Here is a 25,062-nt window from a genome sequence, read left to right on the forward strand (position 1 = left end):
GGGCTTGAACTCAGGGCCTGGGCACTGCTTAGACATTTTTTGCTCAAGGCTAGTGCTCTGCCACTTGAGCCATAGCACCGCTTGCAGCTTTTTCTGTGTATGTGGTACTAAGGAATTGAACCAGGGCTTTGTACATGCTAGGCAAGCCCTCTACCACGAGGTCATAGTCCCAGCCCCATCCACTTCTTTTTAAAAATTAAAAAAATAGGGGTTAATTGGAGATAAGAGTCTCACAGACATTTCCTGCCCAAACTGGCTTGAACTGTGATCCTCAGATCTCAGCCTCCCGAGTAGCTTGGGTTACAGGTTTAGTAGCTGTTACATGGTCTGCACTGTTGTTTTGAACCGCATGAGGTTTGTGGGTTCTTTTGAAGATCTGGTGACATCAGTGAACTCCCACAGGAGACAAACCTGTGTGTAGAATTTTGCATATCTAGCCGGATATGATAGCGCACGCCTGTAATCCTAGCTACTCAGGAGGCTGAGATCTGAGGATAGTGGTTCAGAACCAGCCCAGCTCCTATAAAGTCTGTGAGACTCTTATCTCTAATTAACTACCAGAAAACCAGAAGTGGGGCTGTGGCTCAAGGGCTTAGTAAGGTGGTACCCTTGAGCTGAAGAGCTCAGTGACAATGTCCAGGCCCAGAGTTCAAGCCCCATGACTGACAAAAAAATAAATAAACAAGATGTTGGGGGGCTTTGGGCTAGCGCACCGAGTTGCTCACCTGCACTGGATTGTAGTCTTCCACCCTAGGATCATGGTGGGCAACTGGAAATGATTCTGGACAGTGACACGGGGGCCTTCTATCTGAGCTTTCCTTGCTGCGGCAGGTGGGGCTGGGTGCCCACCCAGGAGGGGTTATCTGAGGCTAGTATTTGGTTTCTGCCCAGCCTACTGAGTAAGTGGAGTAGTCAGGCAAGAGCTGAAGAGGGGCAGGGCCAGCAGGAGTTGCTGAGAGCCCCCTGAGGTCACAGGCTGTCCCCTGGACTTCTGGTCAGTCTCTCTGGTGGGCAGCACAGATGTCATTCCCTTAGCCTCTTGAGGACCCACCGTGCTGGTTGGCTGTGGAATGGATCAGTGTTGGTTGGGTGTAGACCTTCTGCTGGGTCTTGGGTCCTCACTCTGGTCTTGATGCTGCTTGGAGAGGAGACAGGCAAGAACTTCTTCATGGGCCTTTGATGGGCTGTAGTGTGTGTGTTGTGTGTGTGTTGTGTATGTATGTGTGTATGTATGTTTGTGTGGTACATGTGTGTGGTGTGTATGTATGCGTGTGATGTATGTGTATGTATGTGTGGTACGTGTGTGGTGTGTGTGTATGTATGTATGTATGTATGCTTGTGTGGTACATGTGTGGTATGTGTATATATGTGTGTGTGGTGTGTGTGTATGTATGTGTGGTACGTGTGTGGTATGTGTATATATGTGTGTGTATGTATGTGTGGTACGTGTGTGGTACGTGTATATATGTGTGTGGGATGTGCGTGTATGTGTGTGTGGTACGTGTGTGGTGGATGTATGTGTGTGTGCTGTGGTGTGGTGTGGTGTGTGGGTGTCTGTGTGCGTGCACGCGCGTGCGCACATGTACAGCTGGGTTTGCCGTTGTGACTGGGCAGTGGAACGAGCGGGTCCACACCCTGGTGAGAACGTTCAGTTCTGATGTTCCTTCTTTCCTGTTCTCATGAGCATCTCTCGTGGGGGTCACTCCTCTGTCCTCCTCAGGGGAATGAAGCTTCTCCTCCCTGCGCCCCACAGCTCCACTGCGCCTCCATTTCCGCTCCTCCAGTTGCCCCTGCCCTGCATGCCTTCTCACCTGCTGCTGCCTTTTTGGCCTGTCCTGCTGGGCCCGGCCTCACCCTGTTCCTCTAACCCGCATGGGTCCTGGCCGCCTCGGCTGTGCTGTGTCCTGCAAGGCCCCTTCCTCTCCTCCTCCCCCACTGGCCCCACCCCTTCCAGAAAGCTGCGTGGGGGGGTTGGGGGGCAGGGGCACCAAGAGCCCCTCGGGTGGAGGGGGACAGGGGAATGACTCCCCTGTTTCCTGCTTTTACTAACGAACCTGCCATTTTTGTGTCTGGACTTTGATTTGTCTGAGGGAACAGTCGGGTTTTACTAATCTAAGTCATCTCCTTCCCCGCCTTCCCCAGACACCTCCCTCCATTCCCTCCCCCACTGCTGTCTTTCCTTTCTCCCTCCCTCACCCCCCTGCTGATCTTCTTCCTCAGTGTACCTCCTTTGAGTCCCTGCCTCCGCCTACCTTCTCTCCCCACCCCGGCCCACTGTGGATTAAGGTAGTCCTTTCTCACAGAGCCACTGAGGCAAAGTGGGCTTAGCTCCCAGCCAAAGCAGATTTAGGAGGGTGATCCTGGGCCCCGAGTCAGGTCCTTCTCGCTCAGAGTGGGGCACAGAGACCTTGACCTTGGCAAATGGAGAAGATTGAGGAGAGCCCAGAGGGTGGGGGAGAGGGCCTGAGACGGAGAAGGAGGTCTGAACTGAGGAGCTCAGGGCAGACCCTTCCGGAGGCCAGAGAGATTGTCAGAGGGATTTGGGTGCCAGGAGAACATTCTTCCTGTGTGAAACAAGAGTGCACAGAAGTAGGGATGCCCAGTTGAGCATTTGTGTGGGAAGCTTGAGGCTCAGGGAGCTTTAGGTTTATAGATGGAGACACAGACAATACTGTGCACCATTATTTGATGTCTGGGGCCCCTCTGCGACAAGTGGGGTCACGGTGGAGTCAGGTGTCAGGTGGCTCTTCAGGGGCCAGCCAGGAAGGGTGAGCCTTAGATTCTGAAGCAATCAGCTGTCCAGTTCTGGGTTTCTCGCGGCTATCAGGAGGTGTGAGAGTGAGGTAGAGCCAATTTTCCCTAGAGAAGTCTTTTCCTGGTCCTCTCCCTCCCCTGTCCTCCCCCTCCTCTTTCCCCCTCCCCTTCCAATTCTCCCCTTCCCTGTCTCTAGCCTCTCTGGCCAGGTCTAATCTCATTTGCATGTGTTTGTTACTAATACTTACTCTGCCCTTTCCCTTTTCCACCCAGACCCTATCCTCCCGCCCCCCATTCCAGCCTCTAGGCGAGGTGGAGGAAAGAAGAAATAAATGATAATGACCAGCTCTCCCCTCAAAACATGACTCAAAAGTTTCAGACTGCCCCTGCCACAGCAACGCCTGTTCTCTTCTGTCCTTGAGTCTTATCCCCCAGCACAAGGTTTGATGGTTCCCAGGGGGCCACCCTGCAGCCCTCACTCTGCTCAGCCCCCCTCCACTAGCCAGAGGCTCCAACCAAACAAAAGGGACACGCCTGCCTCCTGGGCAAGTTGAGGAGCTCGTTCTGTGGGGAGCTTTTTCTGTGGGGTGCTCCCCTGTCACCCCTATCCCTTAAGAGTCCCTGAGACAGCAGAGCCCTGGAGGCTGGAAGAAAGCTAGTGGCCTTGCATGTGGACTGAGTATGTGATTAGAGAGCCTTAGTCTTGGTCCTTTGCCTGAAAAAGGGTTCTAAAGCACATTTGGGGAGCAGATGGTATAATGAAGCACAAAGCTGGGATAACAGAGAACCAGCTGTCTGGGAGCCCCTGTAGAGGCAGCCTCTGTTCCAGTGACCCTCCTAAGTTCTCAGAGAGGGGCTCATGGTCCCTCAGGCCTTGGGGTCTGGAGCTCTGTGGGTTGCTCAGGTGCCTGGACTCTACAGGGACCAGGTGAGCCTTTGCCTGGGGGGCGAAGCAGTCAGAATTTCCTGTTCATGACCCCCCTCCCCCAAACTGTGTGGAAAGTTCACAACACCAGTGACTCCAGTTCCCTGGCTGAGTTTTCTACCAGAGGAAGATGGTTCTGGAGACCAGCTCTGCCCTCCTCTGCTCTTGAAGGGTAGAACAGGGATGGTTATGGAGAGCACACTAGACGGGATAGAAGGCGGGACCAGCTGGGAATGGGCGCAAGGCTGCCTTCTTTGGAGGAATATTGGGTATCTGAGGAGTAAAAAGACAGACAAGCCGGGCACTGGTGGCTCAGACCTGATCTAGCTACTTGGGCCGGGGCTGTCGGGGGGGGGGGGGACGGGGGTGCAGAGATGGTTGGAATCACAGTTCAGGGCAGGGCAGAAGAAAACTTGTAAGCCCCCTTCTCAACAAAGCTAGGAAGCCTGGCACTTGGGCAGGAAGCGACAATCTCAAAAATGAGCAAAAACCAGGGTTAGAACTGTTGTTCGGTGATGAGTGCCTGCCTAGCCATCCAGAAGCCATGAGTTCAAACCCCAGTACCACCTACCCTCCCAGCCCTCATCCTCCAAAAAGACTAGTGTCAGAAGTAGGGAATCAGGCCCGGATGGCTCAGCCAGATGTGTCTGTCTGCGCTGCCATCTGCATCTCTCTCCTGGACTAATGCTGGAAGAAGCCAGCCTTCAGGTGGAGGTGCAGGTGAGTCTGAGCTACCCAGGTCCAGAGAGCATTGGAGTTTGTTTTTTGTTTTTTTGAGGAAGCTGTGAGCCTGCGTGTGTCCAGAGAGCTCCATCCAGAGAAGAGCGAGGGCACCATTGGTTTTTTTCCCCCCTCTTCCCCTGTGCTGGAGTCCCACCCTCTGTTCACAGCACCTTCTAGGAGCTGCCTCTGGTGCCTGTGATGGCATTGTGATAAGCCTCTTGTTGTCCCCCCGCCACCCACACTGGGGCTGTAGATGTAGGGCAGGCCTTAGCCCACCTTGAAACCATCAAATCTTGTGCTGCCTCCTCTTCCTCCTTCCTTCTCCACCCCCACTGTTCCTCCTCCAAGACAAGCAGACATAAAAATGGGGGTCCCCCTCCCCCACGACCCCCGGCCCTTCCCTCCCCCAGCTCTGGCTCTTCCCAGGGAGTTGATGCCGGTTGTCTCCTGTCTCTCCCCCTCCCTGGGCTGGGCAGGTGACCATCTCGGTGGACGGAATCCTGACCACCACAGGCTACACGCAGGAGGATTACACCATGCTGGGCTCTGACGACTTCTTCTACATTGGGGGCAGCCCCAACACAGCTGACCTGCCGGGCTCCCCCGTCAGCAACAACTTCATGGGCTGCCTCAAGGACGTGAGTAGGACTAGGAAGAGCTGGGGTTGGCCCAGAAGCCCTTGGGCCCAGCATCTGCCATGTGGTTCATTCTGACCTGGCTGGCTGGTGAGACACATCCTCTCTTCAAAACCCATGGCCATTAACTGGGTCAGAAGGCTTCTTCCCCTGTCACTTCCTGCGCCGGGAGGCACTGCTGTCTCCCCCTCCTCAGAGGCTCCTGAGAAGCAGCCATGGTACAGAAGATAGACATGAGGCTGAAGATCTGCCTTTCAGTTTCCTGCCTTCCACTCATTAGCTGTGGGACCTTGGGCAGGTCACTTCATCTGAGTTAGGTGAAGAGGGGTAGCTGGTATCCAAGCTTTATGACTGTCTTGAGGAGCAGAGGCAAGTGTTAATGAAAAGGTTCTGTCTATTAAAAAAAGAAAAAGAAAACCACCACCACCACACAAAAAAGGCAGGCTAGGAAGCCGGTGGCTCACGCCTGTAATCCTAGCTACTCAGGAGGCTGAGAGCTGAGGATCAAGGTTCAAAGCCATCCTGGGCAGGGAAGTCTGTCAGAATGTCTCCAGTTAACCACCAGAAAGTTGTCGTGGTGCTGTGGCTCCGGGCCTTGAGGTAAGGAGCTCGGGCCCCGTGACTGACAAGAAAGCTCCAGTGACGCTGGAGGCCGAGCCTCCTACCGGTGCAGCCAGGGCAGAGGACGTAAGTGGCCCAAGGGAGGAACGCGGGCACAGCCACTTGTGTGTGAAGTTCTAGAGCGGAGGCCCAAGCCACGTCGTCTGGTGGCACTGGGTCGTGGGGTCTTTGTGGTTGCTGGCCAAGCTCTTTCCTGACGCTCTCCTCCCTGCAGGTGGTCTATAAGAACAATGACTTCAAGCTGGAACTCTCCCGCCTGGCAAAGGAAGGGGACCCTAAGATGAAGCTGCAGGGGGATCTGTCTTTCCGCTGTGAGGATGTGGCTGCTCTGGACCCTGTCACCTTTGAAAGTCCCGAAGCCTTTGTAGCCCTGCCCCGCTGGAGCGCCAAGCGCACCGGCTCCATCTCCCTGGACTTCCGCACCACCGAGCCCAACGGGCTGCTGCTGTTCAGCCAGGGCCGGCGGGCTGGGGCCGGGCCAGGCAGCCACGGCGCTGCCCAGCGGGCTGACTACTTTGCCATGGAGCTGTTGGATGGTTACCTCTATCTCCTTCTGGACATGGGCTCCGGAGGCATCAAGCTTCGGGCATCCAGCCGCAAGGTCAACGATGGAGAATGGTGCCATGTGGACTTCCAGAGAGACGGGCGCAAAGGTCAGGAGGCCACTGGACTCCCCCTGCCCTGGCCACTCCTCTCTGTGCCCCAACTCCCTCTTTAGCCGTTCTTGGCCCTGACTCATCTCTTGCTGTGCTCTGCTGGCATATCTCTCCTCTGGCACCTCTTACCTTTGCTCTTCCCATCCTTGTACGTGACAGAAAGAATACAGATTTCAATGCCAGCCACACCTGGCTCACCCTCCGCTCCCCCATCCAGCACAAGGGACTCAGTTTGCCTACCGGTGAAAGGAGCTTCCACCAGGGCCATGTACCCCATCTGGGCACACGGGGGAAGCATCAGTTCAGTCCCTAGCAGAGCAGAACACCCGTCCCATCCCCCTATGAAGGCAGCTATATAGAACCACTGCCCAGAACCACTGAACCTTCTCTTGTTATCTCACCAATGAGTGCAGTACCTGGGTGGGTTCTGGGATATCCCAGTCACCAAACTCCAGTGTAGCGTCTGTCTGCAACTTATGCCTAGCCTCCTAAATCCCCCTCCCCCTTTGGGGGGTTGGTTATGGGATTTAAGCTTGGGGCTGTCCCTGAGTTCTTTTGCTCAAGGCTAGTGCTCTACCACTCGGAGTTACAGCGCCACTTCCAGTTGTCTGGTGGTTATTTGGAGATAAGCGTTTCACAGACTTTCCTGCCCCAGCTGGCTTTGAACCACAGGCCTCACATCTCAGCTTCCTGAGTAGCTAGGATTATAGGTATGAGCCTCCGGTGCCTGGCTCCCGACTCCTTTAATCCTTACAATCCATGCCTAATAGAATGTAAATGCTGTATATAACAGTAGTTACACTGTATTGTTTGAGGAATGATGATAGGAAAGAAAACATTGCATATGTTCAGTGCAGACACAGTCCCACCCCTTTTACCCCCCACCCCAACAGTTCCATATGGGTTTGCTTGAATTGGATGGAGAAACCAAGGCAGAGTGGGTTTACTGAGCCATTTACTTCTTGCGAGCTAGGTACTGGATTTATGGACAGCCGAGAACCAAATAGGTGGTCCACCATGTTTGGCCAGGAGAGACGCCGTAAGCAGCCTGGCAGAGAAGGTTCTAGAATGGTGGAACAGCAGGGTAGGGAGTGCCTGGCCCAGCGGGTGTGTCGTTTTGAGCCTTCCAGCCATTCTCTTTTCTACCCTTCCTTGTCAGCCTTCCTTCCCAGCCTCTTGTTTTCTGCTTGCTGATTTTCTCCTCTGTGTTGTTAGACACAGAATTATTCAAGAAAAAAAAAAGCTGATATAAATGAGACCTGACACATCATCCAATTTAAGTGCTTATCAATGTCAGCTAAATTTTTCTGCTCTTCGGGCTGTCACCACCAGGGCCTTGGGATCCGAGAGGAGTGACCTTTCCTCTGTGGACAGGGAGCTGCTTCTCCTGGGCTTTCTGTCCCTCTTCTTTCCCCAGAGGAATTGATGGAAAATGGCTTCTCTCCTGGCTGTATCTCCTGTCAGCCCCAATGGGGTCTCCATGGACAACTGTCTCTTCAGGCCATCAGTAACTCTGGATCTTGCAGAGCCAGACAGGTCTCCTGTGCCTCCAGCCCTTGGCTGGGGTCCTGTTACCTCACATTGACCCCCAGAGTCCAGGCACCATGTCTGGTTGGGCTTTGGGAGGCTCGTAGTCCTGCCTGCCTCTGATGCCCATTATTCCCAAAGCACACAAACGCAGACCTGTGGCAGACCTGTGGCAATGCCCTCTCAGACCTATCCTTGATTTTTGGGGGGATGTTGGTCATGGGACTTGAACTCAGGACTTAGACACCCACTCTGAGTTTTTTTGCTCAAGGCTAGGGCTCAACCTCTTTGAGCCACAGCTCCATATCGGGCATTCTTGTGGTTAATTGGAGATAAGCGTCTTTCATGGGCTTTTCTGCCTGGGCTGGCTTTCAGTGCCAGTCCTCACATTTCAGCCTCCTGAGTAGCTAGGATTACAAGCATGAGTCACCAGTGCCTGGCTCTCCATGATTTCTTGAAAATTACTTTATGCTAACAATTGCGATAAATTATAATTAACATTAAATTTACCATCTTAGTCATTTTGAGTGCACAGTTAGGGAGGATTAAGTATATTTATATTATTGTACTATTGATCTCCAGAACATCCTCTCTTCCCCAGCTAAGCCCCTGCCTCCAGATACTTCTCTGAGTCCCCCTACCCTCGACACCACTTTACTTTCTATTTCTGTGAGATATAATTTGTGGAACCCTACTTTTTTGTCTGTTGGACTTGAACTTAGGGCCTAGGCGCTGTCCCTGCGCTGTTCAGCTCAAGGCTAGCTCTCTATCACTTTGAGCCACAGTTCCCCTTTTGGTTTTCTGGTACTTAATTGGAGGTAAGAGTCTCATAGGTTTTCTGGGCGATGTGGCTCATGCCTGTAATCCTAGCTGCTCAGGAGGCTGTGAACTGAGGATGGCAGTTCATCACCAGCCTGGGCTCTGAAGACCTGGAGACTCTTCAATTAACTACTAAAAACTGGGGAGGTGGGGCTGTGGCTCAAGGGATAGGGTGGTAGCCTTGAGCTAATGAACTCAGGGTCAATACCCAGGGGTAGGGTGGTAGCCTTGAGCTGTAGAGTTCAGGGACAGCACCCAGGCCTACAGTTCAAGCCCCATGACTGAAAAAAAAAAAAAGTCTCACAGCTTCTCCTGCCCAGACTGGCTTTTAGTGGCAACCCTCAGATCTCAGCCTCCTGAGTAGCTAGGATTGCAGGCATGAGCCGCCGTGCCCAGTCCTCTTTCCCTCCTCCCCTTTTTATTTTGTCAGTCCTGGGGCTTGAACTCTTGGCCTGGGCACTGTCCCTGAGCTCTTCAGCTCGAAGCTACCACCCTACCCCTTCAGCCACAGCGCCACTCCCGGTTTTCTGGTAATTAGTTGGAGATAAGGATCTCATGTATTTTTTTCCTGCCCAGGCTGGCTTTGAAGTGCGATCTCAGATCTCAGCCTCCTGAGTAGTTAGATTACAGGCGTGAGCCACCGCGCCTGGCTCTCTCCCCCTTGTTAAGAAAGACCTCTGTAGGTAGTCCCAGCTGGCCAGTTCAAGATTCTGTTCCCTTACCTCTCCGAGTGCTGGGATTACAGGTGTGTACCCTTTTGTGCCTTGCTCTGTCCCTGAGCTCAGTGCCTTCGGGGTTTATGCACATTGTGGCATAAGTCAGAAATTCCTTTTTTGTTTAAGTCTAAGTAATATTCCATTGTCTTCTGTATGCTTCCTCTTTACCTGTCGATCGTCCCTGTTTCATATCTTAGAGTCGCCTTTGAAGCAGAAGCCCATGCTCACTTGGACATCCTCTTCTTAATTTTCCATTACAAATCCCATCCCCTTCCTCCTCCCTTCCTCTCCCCTTCCCTTCCCTCCTCCCTAACGCTCTGTTAATCTGTGGAGAGTCTGGTAGAGTGGTGTGACCCCTGGGCTGCCCCCTGGTGAGTGGACAGAATAGGTGTCAGGGGAATCTGGACATAAATAAGAAGTAGGAGAGAGCGGATGGACCATGTTTGAAGGCCTGTCAGGAGGATGGGCCCAGCCCTGAGGAGTAGGTTTAGTGTCAGGACCATGGGGCAGATGACACCTTGTCAGCACGCAAGAGGCTTGGGGCTGTGTTATTAAAAGGGGGCCCAGCCATGTGCTTGTGGCTCACGTCTGTAATCCTAGTTACTCAGGAGACTAAGATCTGGGGATCGCAGTGTGAAGCCAGCCCAGGAGAGAAAGCCCATGATGCTCGTCTCCAAGTAACTATCAGAAGACTGAAAGTAGATCCGTGGCTCAGTTTTGAGTGGACAGTGCCCAGGCCTGAGTTCAAGCCCCAGGACTGGGGGCGAAAAAAGTGTGGGCAGTAAAGACTCTTCTCTCATTAAGGAGCTTTTGATCTGCTCCTGGATTTTGCCTCACCCCTGTGTTATTCTTTTTTTTTCTTTTTCGCTAGTTGTGGGGCTTGAACTCAGGGCCTGAGCACTGTCCTTGGACTTTTCTCAAGGCTAGAGTTCTACCACTCAAGCCCTAGCACTATTTCTAGCTTTTTTCTATGTATGTGGTACTGAGGAATCGAACCTGGGTCTTCATGCATGCTAGGCAAGCACTCTACCACTAGGCCAAACTCCTGCCCACCCCCTCCCCCATGTTATTCTTTAATATACTCTTTCATGTCCAGACCTAATGTAGATACAAACTTTCCTTGTCTCTCTTTAACCTTCTTAAGATTGGAAGGTGTGTGTGTGTGTGTGTGTGTGTGTGTGTGTGTGTCTCCACTTATGCATGCACTTGTACTGGGTCTTGAGCACTGTCCCTTGGCCTTTTCACTCATGATGGCATTCTGTCACTTGAGCCCCATCTCCACTTTCTTTTTGGTGGTTAATGGGAGATAAGAATCTCCCCATTTTTTTTTTTTTTGCCAGGGCTGGCTTCAAATTGCCATCTTCAGATTTCAACTTCCTGAGCAGCTAGGATTACAAGTGTGAGCTACCTGTGCCTGGCAGTACATTTTTTCCTAAACATTCTTCCAAACTTGAAAAAGGAGGAAATAAAACACATAGAATAAATACTATAAAAAGAATGAAGTTTCTACTGTATAGATGATGCGTTCATCATATCCCAAAGCTTTTTTCAGAAGATAATCACCTATCTTAGTCTTCTTTGTTGCTGTTGTTTCTGTCACAAGAACACTTGAAATTAAGATATTACTTAAGAAAAGCTTATTAGCCTCACAGTTCTGGAAGCTGGCAAAGACAAGGATGCGGTGCCAGCATCCTTGTGTGTGTGTGTGTGTGTGTGTGTGTGTGTGTGTGTGTGTGTGTGTGTGAATTGTGGCTAGCTTGAACTCAGGGCTTGGGCACTGTTTCTTAGCTTTTTTTTCCCTCAAGGGTGGTACCACAGTTCTACATCTAGCTTTTTGGTGGTTAATTGGAGATACAGCCACCTAGTAGTTAAGATTACAGATGTGAGCCACCAGAGCCTGGCACGTTGGTATGAATTGTTGTACTATATCAAACATGGCAGAAAGAGCCCACTCTATGAGAAAGGCATTAATCTGTAGTCCAATCTTCTCTTCAAGCCCCCGCTCAGCACCACTACAGTGACAACCAAATTTCAGCGTGACTTTTGTAGATGAATTGTACTTAACCACGGCAAGTCTCTTTTCTTGCATTGGGAGCTCCATGTCTTGCCTCCTTTCTCCTGGCTGTGAGCCTGCTTCACAGTTCCCAGGAACTGATCTGCCTGCCTGACTTGTCTGCCCGCCAGAGAATGGGCTGTGGGCCAGGGGAGTGAGGGGAAGGGTGGAGCTACTGATTCTGAGGTCTTGGTCTTTGCTTCTCCCCTTCTGTGTCACTTCGGCAGCCCTTTGTCCTCCATCCCCAAGTCACTAAGCTTTCCCTGCCATTTCGAAATAGGATCATAGGGAACCAATCTGGAGTTTCTGGGAGACTTTAGTGACACATATGCAGTATTAGGTCCTTGGCAAACAGTCATTAGGCTTGGTGAATGTCGCTGAGAGAAACACTTGGATTCAACTTTCTGTCTCATCAAGTTTCTCCACCTGGCTCCTGCTCCAAGGGGGACTTGCCAGCATGAGTGACCTGGTGAATGACCCGGTCTTTCTAGGACTTGGTCTTTGGGGTGTGCATGTTTTAGAGGGGGTCACCTGAGCTCCTGAACTGGAGGAACTGAAAGCAGTTTGGGCAACATGGCATGTGAAGCTGGATCTCCAGGCCAGAATGTGGCTCGTCCTCCTGAGCCTATGCGGGGTGCAGGGTGGTGGGGCTGGCGGGACTGGGGGCTCCCTGGGCAGCGTGGGGACATCCCCGCATCCCTCCATTGAGGCAGACTTTGTCCCGGTCCTCAGGCTCCATCTCGGTGAACAGCCGGAGCACCCCGTTCTTGGCCACGGGGGAGAGCGAGATCTTGGATCTGGAGAGCGAGCTGTACCTGGGCGGCCTCCCTGAGGGGGGCCGAGTGGACCTGCCGCTGCCCCCAGAGGTGTGGACAGCAGCTCTCCGGGCTGGCTATGTGGGCTGTGTGCGAGACCTGTTCATAGACGGACGGAGCCGGGATCTCCGAGGCCTGGCTGAGGCCCAGGGGGCTGTGGGTGTCACCCCTTTCTGCTCCCGGGAGACGCTGAAGCAGTGCGCCTCGGGCCCATGTCGCAACGGGGGCATCTGCCGGGAAGGCTGGAACCGCTTTGTCTGTGACTGCATCGGGACCGGCTTTCTAGGGCGGGTCTGTGAGAGAGGTGAGATGTCTTTACCCCAGTGCTCCCCACGCCTCCTCCCTGCGCCCCCCCCCCCGTGACCTCTACCCTCCACCCCTGCGCCCCTGCCTCCTCAGGGTGAGGCTTGCCCCCTTGTCACGATGCTCTGCTCTTCTTCCTCTCTCCACTGGCCTTTGTCTGCCTTCCCGGGGCAGAGGCCACGGTCCTGAGCTACGATGGCTCCATGTACATGAAGATCATGTTGCCCAACGCCATGCACACGGAGGCCGAGGACGTGTCCCTGCGCTTCATGTCCCAGCGGGCCTACGGACTCATGATGGCCACCACCTCCAGGGAGTCGGCCGACACCCTGCGCCTTGAGCTGGACGGGGGGCAGATGAAGCTCACGGTCAACCTCGGTAACCACCCCGCCCCAGGTTTCCCAGCCTTCCCCCGCCCCCCGGCCTGCCTCTCATCCCTCCCTCCCTGTCTGGAGAAGCCGGTGGTGGCACCAGTAAGGGGTGTCCTCGGCAGGATTTGAAGATGGGAGGTGACAACCTGGGTCTGAGCCCCTGTGCGCTCTGAGCTTGGCCGGGGTTCGCAGCTGAGAGCCATGCTCCATCCCAGACCAGACCAGAGCATGGCCGTGCCCCTGCCCAGGGGGTCGCAGCCGCCCACCTCATTCTTGTTCCTGGTCCACCTACGAATTCATTCACTTGGGAAGTGCTGGCCGGCGCTGGCCGACGCTTGCAGGGGTGACGAGCAGCAGGTCCCCGCATGTAGCCATCCTCCACTGCTGTGCTCGGTTGAGAGCTGTCTGCCCACTGGGCCACGGGGAGACACCGTCTCATCTAGCACGCGCGTTTCCATGGCCCTGTCCCATAGCCACCTGTGAGGACAGCAAATCACCCGGCAGACACTGCTGTGGCTGTTTTACAGATCCTAAGACTCACGTGGACTTGTGCAATACCCCCAAGCTAGTGGGGTGAGGGAGGAGGGAGGAGCCCGTCTCAAACGCGGGTCATGGGGCGAGGGCACTGGGCTGCTGCCACCAGACCACGTACCCTGTCTCCGCACTTGTGCCTGAGGAAGGGCCACGTCTGTCCACTTTGGCCTGGCCTTCCAAAGCCGGGGAATGGGCAGCCCTGAGCACCTGCCATGAAGAAGCCTGCCAGCCACCCACTTGAGCAGGGAGGAGACGAGAGAACTCCAGCCTGAGCAGACTTGAGGTCCCTCCCCCCGCGCCCCAGCCAGAGAATAGAGGTCTTGGAGCTTTTAAATATTTATCCAAAATCTCATTTTCACCTGGCCCTCCAGAGGATAGGCTGTGGCCTTCAGGGGCCCATTACTTTGTTAATAGAACTAGATTGTGTCTCTTTCTCTTTTGCTTCCCTGGCCTTTGTCCTCTTACGTCAAGGACTTACAGAGAGGTCAGGGCTGAAGAGAGGGAGCGGGCAGGTGACCAAGGCATCCAGTGGGCCAGAGGGGTCTCCAGCCCCACCCTCACTACAGTCTCAGGCCTCAGGGCAGGTGGCACGTGGATGTAAAACATCTTCTCACCAATGCTCCCCCAGCCCCTGGGGCACCTGTCTTAAAAGGAAGCCCAGCACCCACACAGTGTGGCCCCGTGCTTCCCAGACCACACAGGACTCGGTACACAGCGTGAGATCCCTTTTTTTGCTGGCTGTGTGTGCTTGCTGTCTCTGTGGCAAAACCATTGGCTCTGTGCTTGGTGGGACCTAGCCCGGGAAATCTGGAGCCTTCCATGGGCAGGAAAGACAGGTGCTTCTCACTCACTCGTTCCATCCTAGGTCCTCTGGGAAGAAACTCAAGTTTCTTTAGACTAGACAGGGGGCAGCATTTTCCATCAGGAAATCTTGATCTTTGCAGCCAGGAAAGGGGCTGGACAGTTGTTTCTGAACTCTGTCCATGGGTCCAGCAGTCAGGGTTCTTGGGACCTTTTAAATGTGGGGGTCTACCCTCTCTTTCCCATGGACCTGCTTGTCTGTTTGTACCACCTTCTGAGAAGTTGAAGAGCAAGACAGTCCTTCTGGGAGACTCCCTAGTATCGAGAATGAGCTTCCTAGACTGACAGCCAACAGAACAGGCCTCCTGCTCATCCTAACCCGTCCATGGAGACATCCAGGCTGAGATACCATCACTAGTGTAGCCCACAGCAGAGCTGTGATGTGGTGCAGGCACATCAGTCTGCTGGAACCACCCGATGAGAGGGTAGAGGGGGTGTGGCCACCACGGAGGTGAAACGGCCCCGCCCACCCGTCCAGCCTCCTGCTGGGATGGGAAGTGCAGACCTGGGTTCTAGACCTGGCTTCTTTCCTTATTGGGTAAGTCATTTCCCCATTCTGATCTTGCTTTCATCTCTGTAAAATAAGATAAGAATTCTCTCCCTGCTTATCTTCAGGGTGTTGTTGAGACTCAAACAGAAGAATGGGAGTGGAGATATTCTCTAGCCACACACACACACACACACACACACACACACACACATTCACACTCACACACATACACATGGACACACAGGAGCCATTGAGAGCAAACTTTGCTGGTATAGAATCCAGGCTTAGAGTCAGGTGTGTGGAACTGCTTCTGCACAGCATCACCCCTCTGCCAGCTCCCACCTCAGGAACCCATTCGGATCCCCATTCTGCAGGCCGCCCTCACCCCCAGGCCCATCAGGGCCTCAGAGACCTGGCAGCAGTACCCACGTCCCAGGCTGGACTTTCTCTGGGGACTCTGAGGAGGTCTGATCTCTGTCATGGCGGGTAGGGACAGTATCAGTGGCTCATGAAATGGCCACATCACTTGGCAGGCACTCCTGCAAGGAAAGACACTTGGCACTGGGCCTGAAGAGGGAGCAGAGGCTTCCAGGGGCCATGAGTTAGGATTAGCTAGAGGGGCATTTTGGTACCACCCTCCTGAGGTAGGGAACTTCCAGATAGGACCACGAGGAACTGGATTGTGCCCCCCGTCACACCTATCCATCCCCACCCAGGCTACATAGTCTCTGGGGCTGGCCTTTGTCCCTGGGGAGTGACAGGATCCTTTGGCTGCTTTGCCCTGTTCCAGTGTGGCCGGGGTCCCTGAGTTCTGCCTTGAGTCTGGCCTCTGGGGCCATGCCAGCCTGATCAGTCCCCTGCTTCCTTTTCCTGAGCTTTTCTGACCTACCTGCAAGGGCTGTCTTCCAGCCCACTGCGCAAGTCCCACCGTCCTCCGCCCCCCCCCCACTGGGCAGGTCCTGCCACAGGTGCTTCCACCTGGGTTCAGAAGGGGTGATGTTGGCATTGGCTTACTGCTGGGGCAGCCGTTCCATCCCATCAAAAATGTCCCCTTTGCTCCTAAGTTCCAACTAGGTTTGTCTTTTAGAGCAAGTCTAAGTCTTGTTTCCATTTAAGTCCCCTTACACTCGAGGGCCCTTGGCTCGCTGTGGCCATGGGAGGGGTCGGGGTGGGGTGGGCGGCTGGGCTCCGGTAGTCAAGCTGTACTCCTGCACTGCGTCCTGTGGGAGGAGCTTCGGCCCTTCCACACACATCCTCTCCCCCTCTGTTGCATGCGCATGTCCCTGGCCTCTGGGTCCAGCTGGGCCTCTGGCATGCCTTGCCCATTTCCTGATCTTGAGGCACAAGCCACTAGTTGACAGGTTGCTAGTTACCACATCAGTCCTGTGTGTGTGTGTGTGTGTGTGTGCGTGTGTGTAAAGTCTGCTTCCCCTAGCTGGATCTCCTCTGGGAGAGGCCTGGCCCCTCTGGGTGTCTGTCTTCGTGGTGGTGTCTGAGGGGAAAGGTGCTGTGGGGTTAGGTTGGAGTGTTCCCCTCTTTTCTGGACAGACAGAGCCCCTGTTCCTGGTGTCTGCTTCCCAGGGAAGGGAAAGCCAAGCTCCTCACCTACCCAGAGGTTGGCGTACCCTTCCAGCCCCCCCCCCCCCCCGCTTTTTTCTTTTTTGGACCCTTCATTGGTGAAAGGCTGCTGGCTCAGAGAGAGAGAGCCCCAAGACCTAACTCCAGGGCCTGGCACCCTCCCACCTCATTCTGACACCCTATGCCCCCTTCTGTCCAGCTTTTCCCTCCCTGGGCTCCTGGGCCTTCCTCTTCTCTGTCTTGTCCCCCTCTGATCTCCCCTTGGTGCCAGGCTGTGGCTTAGGGTCCAGGCTCCTCCCTCCACTTTTCTGCTGTGGTTGACAACGCGTGTGGTGCTCAGCTGTACTGCCCAGGGGACCCAAGACCCCCACAGCCACAGGGGCATCATGCACCTCCACTCCAGGAACCTTCAGAGGCCCCAGGTGTGCCAGGCGTGCCCTGGGCCCTGGGGGATGCAGGCACAGGCTGTTCATAGAGAGTCACAAGAAGTTAGGATGTTGCTGAGGGTTGGAGCCCAGCCTCTCCTTGAAGGGTACCCCTCTATTGTCCGCAGCCTCAGAGAGGCTTTCCTAAGGCTGCGCCATGAACTAGTGTGGGATGGAAGAGGCTACAGCCCCACTGCCTCTCCAGGCAGCCGGCATCCTTGGCTGAGTCAGGGTCCGGGTCTTGTGAAGCAATCTAGCCATGCCAAATGCCTGAGCCCTGGACTTCTCAGCACCAGGACTCTGCGAGTGCTGGCTGATGGGTGATGTTCCAGCCAGAAAGATGGCCAGAGGCCCTGAGGCCTGGACTGCCGGCCATCCAGCCGTGAAGCTGGAGGATAGCAATGGAAAGGACGCTCTGCCGACCTCTCATTCGCTTCGTGTCCTGTGAGGCGTCATATCCTGAGGTCTCATTGTCGCTCTGAAAGTCCTCGATCCTTAGGAAAAGAGAAGAGGGAAGGAGCACCGCCCCCCCCCCCAGCCAAGTCCCTAGGACTCCGCTGACTCTCACAATAGGGAGGGGTAGAGGAAGGTTCCTGCAGGAGTGGAGCGGTGCCAGCCCCTGGGGCTTTGAGAGGCATATGGCCTCGGGCACGGGGCCCTGGGGCAGACCCCTCCATTGAGCACAGAGCTCAAGGAGTGATGTGTCACACCTGGACTCTGAGCAGGGGGTCGTTCCAGAACTGGGGGTGCAGGGACCCTGGCCCTCCCCAGCTATCTCCCTCCCAGGCATGAGGGAGATAAGGGGTTGGCCAAGCCCTCAGCCCCCCATGGTCCCCTGTACGACTGGGATCCCAAGGTGCCATCTCCCTCAGACACAGGCCTGGGCCCCTCCAGAAGGGGGGGGTGAGAGCCCCCTTCCCACCACCCCGCTGCCCTGCCTCCCGGCTCTGGGGAGGGTTGGCGCCCTGTTGGCAGGAGGGACAAGGTCCAGCCGAGGAAGGGGAGAGGGCACCTGGGCACGCGTGGTCCCCGGAAAGTGGCCCTGGGGGAACCCCCGCCCGCAGATACCCCTCCCGGTGAAGGATGTAAAAAAAAAAAACTTGTTCTGCCTTTTTGTCTCCCCCCCCCTCCGCCCGCCCCACGGCCCCCCAGACTGCCTGCGCATCGGCTGCGCACCCAGTAAGTGGCTTCCCTCTTCTTCTGCAGGCCCGAGGGTCAGGGTGCTGGACGCTGGGACCTAGGGAGGGAGGGGAAGAAGTCTTCATCACTGGCTGGCCAAGCCAGTGGGGGGTGGGGAGAGGTGGGGGGAGTAGGGGACAAATGGATCAAAGGAAGCAGGGTTAGAGCTGGTGGAGTGGCCATGGACAGAATGCTCACTAGGTTCTGGTAAAGGGAATACCAAGGCCAGAATACCTGGTCAGCAGCAGAAGCGGGGGGTGGGGGATGGAGTTGGCTGGGCCCCTGGCCAGCCTGTGGTCAAGAACTAGCCAAGTACCTGGAGATATGCAGTGTAGCTCCAGCATTGGCCACAAGGGGGCAGGTGAGGCCTGCGGGAAGGAAGCCGCTCGCAGGCCCTCCACCGTGGCCGGGCGGGGCAAATGCCAAATGAGAGTTATTTGGGAGATGCCAGGGAGAGCTAGCAGCAGGAGGTCAGAGGAATAGTGCTTGGGGACAAGGCTGGGCTTTCTTGTGTGTTTGGCCAGGGAGAGTGTTCCCATAGGTGTGCCCTGGAAGGCACCCTGGGTGCAGAGGAGGCCCTGTTATGTGTGTGTGGGCACTGGAGGTGCCCTTCCCAGAGGCTGCACCCCCAGTACTAGGCAAAGAGAGCAACATGGGCCTGGCCGAGGGATGGCCTGGTTGGTCTACAAAGCCCAGCAACATTTGAAAGAGAAACATCCTTGCTTTTAGACTTCGGGCGGGGAAGAAAGGGCCATAGCTCCCAAGAGACAGAACATCATCCTCTGGCCGTGCTCGGGATTTCAGTTCCAGTATGTAGGATAGCCAGGTCACATAGGGTCCTGTGCCGATGGAGGAGCCCTGTGTGTGTGGAGAATGAAGCTGTGGATGCACACAGCCATGGGCGTGCAGCCAGGCTGTGTACTTTGTGTGTGTGTGTGTGTGTGTGTGTGTGTGTGTGTGTGTGTGTGTGTGCCAGGCTTGGGGCTTAGAGCTGGGCATTGTCCTTCAGCTTTTTTTTGCTCAAGGATGGCCCTCTACCACTTGGACCACAGCTCCACTTCTAGCTTTTTTTTTTTCTTTTGTGATTAATTGGAAATAAAGAGTCTCAGGACCTTTACAGCCCAGGCTGGCTTTGAACTGTGATCCTTCGATTTCAGCTTCCTGAGGGGGATTACAGGCCCGAGCATGGCTGTGCATAATTTCTTTCTTTTTTTTTTTTTTTTTGGCCAATCTTGGGGCTTGAACTCAGGGCATGAGCACTGTCCTTGGGCTTTCTCAAGGCTAGAGTGCTACCACTTGAGCCACAGCACCATTTCTGGCTTTTTTCTATGTATGTGGTACTGAGGAATTGAACCCTGGTCTTCATGCATGCTAGGCAAGCACTCTACCCCTGGGCCAAACTCCTGGCCCCCATTTTTTTTTTTTTTTTTTGTAAACCAAAACAGTGGGCCTGGGAACTTGGCTGCTGGCATCACAGGTTGAAGATCCTTAGGTTGTAGGTGTGGGTATGCACAAGACCTACCTCAGAGTACACTCCAGGGCTCCTTCAAAACCACACAAAGTAGCCACCCTGGGCAAGTTGGTTTTGTGATGGGTAGAGCGCCTGAAGGCGCTCTGGGTATGAGGTGGACCGTGCGTGTGTGTGCTTGTGTGCTCATGCCTGTGGTACAGACAAATGCGTGCAGTAGGTTGTGTGCACACGTGTATGCCTGTACCACGCACAGAGCTGCGTGAAGGTGCGCAGGCGCTGTGTTCACTCCCCCCTTGGTGCTGCAGGTAAAGGCCCCGAGACGCTTTTTGCGGGCCACAAGCTCAATGACAATGAGTGGCACACAGTGAGGGTGGTACGGCGAGGCAGGAGCCTGCAGCTGTCAGTGGACAACGTGACTGTGGAGGGTAGGTGGCCTGGGCCCTGCGGGATGGACTCGTGGTAGCCTTGTGTTTCTTTGGTGGACCATGGCCCACTCCCTGTGCTGGGGAAGTATATGACGATCCATTTTCTCCCCTGTCCCCCGGGGAGGGTACATCCTGTTCTCTGGGCTCTCCCCTCCCCACTCAACAGCACAACACAGATGCCAGCAGCCCTCGGCTGGCCCATCCACAGCTCCACCTGAAGCTGTGCTTGCTGAGCTCTCAGGTCTCCCAATGGCCGGTCTCACGCAGAGGACTGAGGTGCAGCCCCAGAAATGAGCGCATGGGCTGTGATCCCTTCATCTTCCTCTCCTGTCCCGAGCAGGACAGATGGCGGGAGCCCACACGCGGCTGGAATTCCACAACATCGAGACGGGCATCATGACGGAACGACGGTTTATCTCCGTGGTCCCCTCCAACTTCATTGGGCACCTGAGCGGGCTGGTGTTCAACGGCCAGCCCTACATGGACCAGTGCAAGGACGGCGACATCACCTACTGCGAGCTCAACGCCCGCTTTGGCCTGCGTGCCATTGTGGCCGACCCTGTCACGTTCAAGAGCCGCAGTAGCTACCTGGCCCTCGCCACGCTGCAAGCTTATGCCTCCATGCACCTCTTCTTCCAGTTCAAGACCACGGCCCCCGACGGGCTCCTCTTGTTCAATTCGGGCAACGGCAATGACTTCATAGTCATCGAGCTGGTCAAGGGGTGAGGGGCTAGCCCCCGTGGGCCGTCCAGGAAGAGTCCCCGTCCCCGTGCAGGCCCAGACCCAGCTTCCCTAGCCACTGGGGGTGTCCACCCTCCCAGATTACAAGCCATGATCAGTCCCAGCTGAGATGGGAAAACACCCCACTTCCAGGCTACTGACTCCCCAAAGACCTCCTCGTCCCCCCGGGGTTCTCCATGGCAGAGACTTCCTGGCCCTTCTCTTGCCTTGGAAGATTGCACCTCAGAGCAGATCGCACCCTACTTCTGTAGGGCGGGGACCCTCCTGCCCCACAAAGCCTCCCCTCCCAACTCCTCAGCAGTGTCCCTGGAGCCAGCTCTTCCATGGCTGACCACCTCACTATTTCCCTTGTGGCAGTACTTCACACCGTAGCTTCTTGCCACTGGTTTGCTCTCTTCCCCTGTCCTTTCTTCCTAGGCCCCTCCCACCCTCCCCAGCCCCACCCCACCCTGACCTGGTGTCTCCTCCCTCTTGCGGGGCAGGTACATCCACTACGTGTTTGACCTGGGGAATGGCCCGTCTTTGATGAAGGGGAACTCTGACAAACCAGTCAATGACAACCAGTGGCACAACGTGGTGGTGTCCAGGGACCCGGGCAATGTGCACACGCTCAAGATCGACTCCCGCACTGTCACGCAGCACTCCAACGGTGCCCGAAACCTCGATCTCAAAGGTGGGGCTAGGGCCTCTGGAGAAGGCTGGCCCTAAGCCTAGGTCCCTTCACCCCAGCAAGGCCACCAGTCTCTCCCTCCTTCAGGGCTCCTTCTCCCACCCACCACTCTGACCAGCTGACATTCCCCACTTGAACCCACCGCTTTCCAGTGACAGGATGTGTCACATCAGTGTTGGGTGGCCTGCTTGTGGAGCTCGGAATAGACAGCCTGGGTCTTTTAGGACCTTATGGGCCCCAAAGTTGAGAAGCCTGCCTTGAGGGAGGGCTGGAGAGAGGACAGAGAGCTTAACATTGGCCAGTGCCGTGCGTGTGTGTATGTGTGTGTGTGTGTGTGTGTGTGTGTATGTGTGTCTGTGCATGGCTTTGGGCTAGAATAAGGGAGCAGCAGCACCAGGGATCCCCAAGTTCTATATCTTGGGCATTGGCTGTGCAGGCTCTGGGTTCCATCTCCAGGGCCTCTGCTGTAGTCATTGAGACAGAATGGGTTGGTAGAGGGTTGACTGAGCGAGAACAGGCAGAGGAGAGATAAAGCCTATGCTGCTTCTAAGCCTAGCCCCATCAGTGGGAGCTGCCTCTTTGTCTGTGACCCCCAAAATGTACTCTACATGGTCCCATGAGACTCTCCTCTTGGGGAGGCTCATCAGAGACCAGTGAATTCTGTCAGATCTGAGCACCATCTCCAGCTGTAGTGTTGCAGCTTCTCCTTGCTTCCAGGAGAGGGCGATATGTCACAGAGAATGGAACAGGCAGAAAACCCAGGGGTTGTGAGGAGCTGGATGGCTTTAGCCCCTGGACTGGCCAGGAGGTTAGCCAGTGTCACCCAAAGCTTGCTTTACCTTTTGCAAGGCTTCCAGAGTTCAGGTCCACATGAGGAACCAGATGTCCCCAAGAAGGACTTCTCCCCAGAGCCCTAGTCACTGGAGGGGGTGGGCAGGGGGGGCTTAGAGTTGGGAGAGGCCTGAAGGAGTTCAGGGGAAGCAGACTTCTTGGGGAAGAAGGGAACGGAGGTGGAGGGGATGGGGCTGCACATCTATGAAAGGCCCTGATTACAGGCCGGAACTGGAATCCAGTGTGTGGGAGCAAGCGGGGAGCGGGTTCCTCCAGCTGTCCCCCAACCCCCCCAGACATCTGGGCTGCTCTGGGAGGGGAGCAGACAGATGGCTTAGTGGCAAAGGAAGGAGGAAGGTGTGTGTGTGTGTGTGTGTGTGTGTGTGTGTGTGTGTGTGTGTGTGTGTGTGTGTGTGTGTGTGTATATCTGCAGGTCTCTGCATTCCTGTTAGAAACATGAAGCTCCCAGCTCCCAGGGGGCTGGGAGGATCTGAATATACGGCTACAGTCCTAGGAGGCAGGAGGTGGGGGGGCAGGGCCCCAGACATCCAGCAGAGAGCTGATACCCGTCCCTTTGCAGGGGAGTTGTACATTGGTGGCCTGAGCAAGAATATGTTCAGCAACCTGCCCAAGTTGGTGGCCTCCCGGGATGGCTTTCAGGGCTGTCTGGCCTCTGTGGACCTCAATGGGCGACTCCCAGATCTCATTTCTGACGCCCTGCACCGCATCGGGCAGGTGGAGAGGGGCTGTGACGGTGAGTACTGGATTTGGAGAGGTGACCCTGAGGGCTGCGGAGGGCCCAGCTGTCCGTGCTGACCGGGGCAGGCAGCCACGGTGGCCAGAAGCTTCCTCTTTGGGCCTTGCTGGACCCTGAATCCAAAGCTTTGTGGCAGAGGTTCAGACAAGTATGGAACCACATTGCCGTCCTACCTCAGCCCCTGATCACAGCCCCGAAGCCCAGCCTAGCAGTCTTCTAGCCTCCCATTCTCTCCCCATCCCTCTGGTCAACATTTGGCTCTTATGGCCTGGCGGGGTGAGAACAACCTTTGGGTCCAGCCGGGTACCTGGAGCTTCTATGCCCTCTGAGGAGGGAGGGGTTTGGCTGAGCTGGGGGTCTTCCTTCCTCCCTACCCTCTGAAGGCCCCAGCACCACCTGCACCGAAGAATCCTGTGCCAACCAGGGCGTCTGCCTGCAGCAGTGGGACGGCTTCACCTGCGACTGCACTATGACTTCTTACGGAGGCCCTGTCTGCAATGACCGTGAGTGTGGGGGAAGGGACCCCCCCACACACATTCATCAACCCCCAGGGACAGCCAGCGAGGAAGGCGGAAGCGCTTCAGAGTCCTATGCCGCTTGCTTCCTTCTTATTCAATGCTGTGGAGTTCAAGGAAGCTGCTAGCTGTTGTCCCTTGTCCTTTCCTGGAGTCTCCCAGGCGGTGGCGAGTCTCTGGGGCTAGCTATTGATAGGTGATCTCTTCTCATTCTGAGCTGATGGTCCTGGATGGGGCCCACCCATCTCCCCCAAGAATCCCAGCTGCAGGTTGTCCCGTTGAGGCACAAGGACATTCCCCAGTGTCCTCGCTTGATTCTTCTCTCTGCCAACTTGCTTATTTGCCGCCTCTGCCCAGTGAGGCAGCTTGAGCAGCACTTTCTAGTCCCTAGAGATTGGTGGCCAGCAGCTAGCTAGAGCCTGGCAGAGGGAGGGCAGGGGGCTTGACTTTGGGGGAAGGTTTTGGGGTCTTCCTCTGATGGAGAAGCAGCCTTTTTAGGTCCTGCAGAGAAATGAGTAGAAAATGCACGCACGCACACACGCACACACGTGCACACACACTTTCTCTCTTACACCCTTGAGGAGGAAGCGTTTCTACTTTGGGAACAGCGGGTTTCTGGAGTTAATAGCAGGTTAATAGTTAATGGCAGGTCTGGCTAAGAGCATGGATCTGCACCACATCTCCAGCCCTTCATCTCCAGGCAGAAACGTGCTGGTCCCTCAGGTTGGGGCTCTTGGTTGGGCACCGGTTGGTTCTCCTCTGAAAATGTCCAACCCATCATGCTCAGTGCTCTCCTGGTGTTCTCTGAGTCTTGCTGTCCCGCTACTTTGCCCCCACTCCTGGGATTTTCCCAGGTTCCCTGCTGCCCTCAGTCTCACTACACCTCCCAGTCAGCTCAGGGCTCTGAGCCCTCGCTGGGTGCTCAGCCTGGCACAGATCTGGAGACCATGGTAATCATATTACTTAATATTAGTACCGGTGTTAACACTGGTGTGGCTCTGAGTGAGGTGGGGTGAGGTAGGGAGCACTCTTCTCATCTACCCGAGGCCCCCCGTGCCAGGCTGTTGGTGGTAGAGCTCTACTAGAAACCACGCCCCCACCACCACGCCCCTGTCCTTATTGAGCTTCTAGTATGGCTCCAATGGGGCTTATGGTGGGCATTTCTTGCCCAGGTGGAGAGAATCTGGATCAAGGGGCACTGCTACCCCTCTCTAGTGCTTCACTTCCACTTCGTGGAATCTTCTGGAAAAGGGCACTAGAGATGGATGGGACGGGAGCTGTGCCACTGTGGGGCCGTGTGGGATGAACGTCTGCGCTGGGTTCCAGGTTGGTGGGAGGCAGGAGACCTGGGGCTGGCCTGGGCCCATCTTGGGAAGCATTACCCTTCCAAAATGCCCATCTGCGTGACTGGTGTTTCTGACTTGAGCAAAGTGATGGCTAAGGACAAGGTGGGTGCAACCTGTGAGCCACACGGGGCGTGGCCCCAGGGTACCTCACCATCTCTCAGCCCCCAGCCTGGCAAGACATTTGTGGGCTGGAGGGAGAGGGCGGGTCTGCCTGGGCTTTTTAGGCCTCACCTCCTTTTCTCCTGGGGTACTTCTCTCTGGCTTTTCAGCACCTGTCTACCTCTGGTCTTCCAGGGCCCAGTGAAGAGGGACCTTCAGTGA

General features: G+C 55.3%; 1 protein-coding gene across 1 annotated transcript in view; it reads left to right on the top strand.

Moving 5' to 3' along the window:
* Nrxn2 (neurexin 2) overlaps nt 1–25,062 on the top strand; it is a 65,966-nt gene extending 40,904 nt beyond the window's left edge. The window contains exons 7-18 of the mRNA XM_090349144.1: nt 4,879–5,040; nt 5,873–6,311; nt 12,162–12,548; nt 12,722–12,925; nt 17,959–17,985; nt 19,762–19,881; nt 20,222–20,603; nt 21,105–21,295; nt 22,704–22,877; nt 23,264–23,383; nt 24,722–24,843; nt 25,036–25,062. Of these exons, the coding sequence (XP_090205270.1) occupies nt 4,879–5,040; nt 5,873–6,311; nt 12,162–12,548; nt 12,722–12,925; nt 17,959–17,985; nt 19,762–19,881; nt 20,222–20,603; nt 21,105–21,295; nt 22,704–22,877; nt 23,264–23,383; nt 24,722–24,843; nt 25,036–25,062 (2,355 nt within the window). The remainder of the gene's footprint in view (nt 1–4,878; nt 5,041–5,872; nt 6,312–12,161; nt 12,549–12,721; nt 12,926–17,958; nt 17,986–19,761; nt 19,882–20,221; nt 20,604–21,104; nt 21,296–22,703; nt 22,878–23,263; nt 23,384–24,721; nt 24,844–25,035) is intronic.

This window comes from Megascapheus bottae, chromosome 16 (genome assembly GCF_031878675.1).
Source record: "Megascapheus bottae isolate mThoBot1 chromosome 16, mThoBot2.hap1, whole genome shotgun sequence".
Classification (NCBI taxonomy): domain Eukaryota; kingdom Metazoa; phylum Chordata; class Mammalia; order Rodentia; family Geomyidae; genus Megascapheus; species Megascapheus bottae.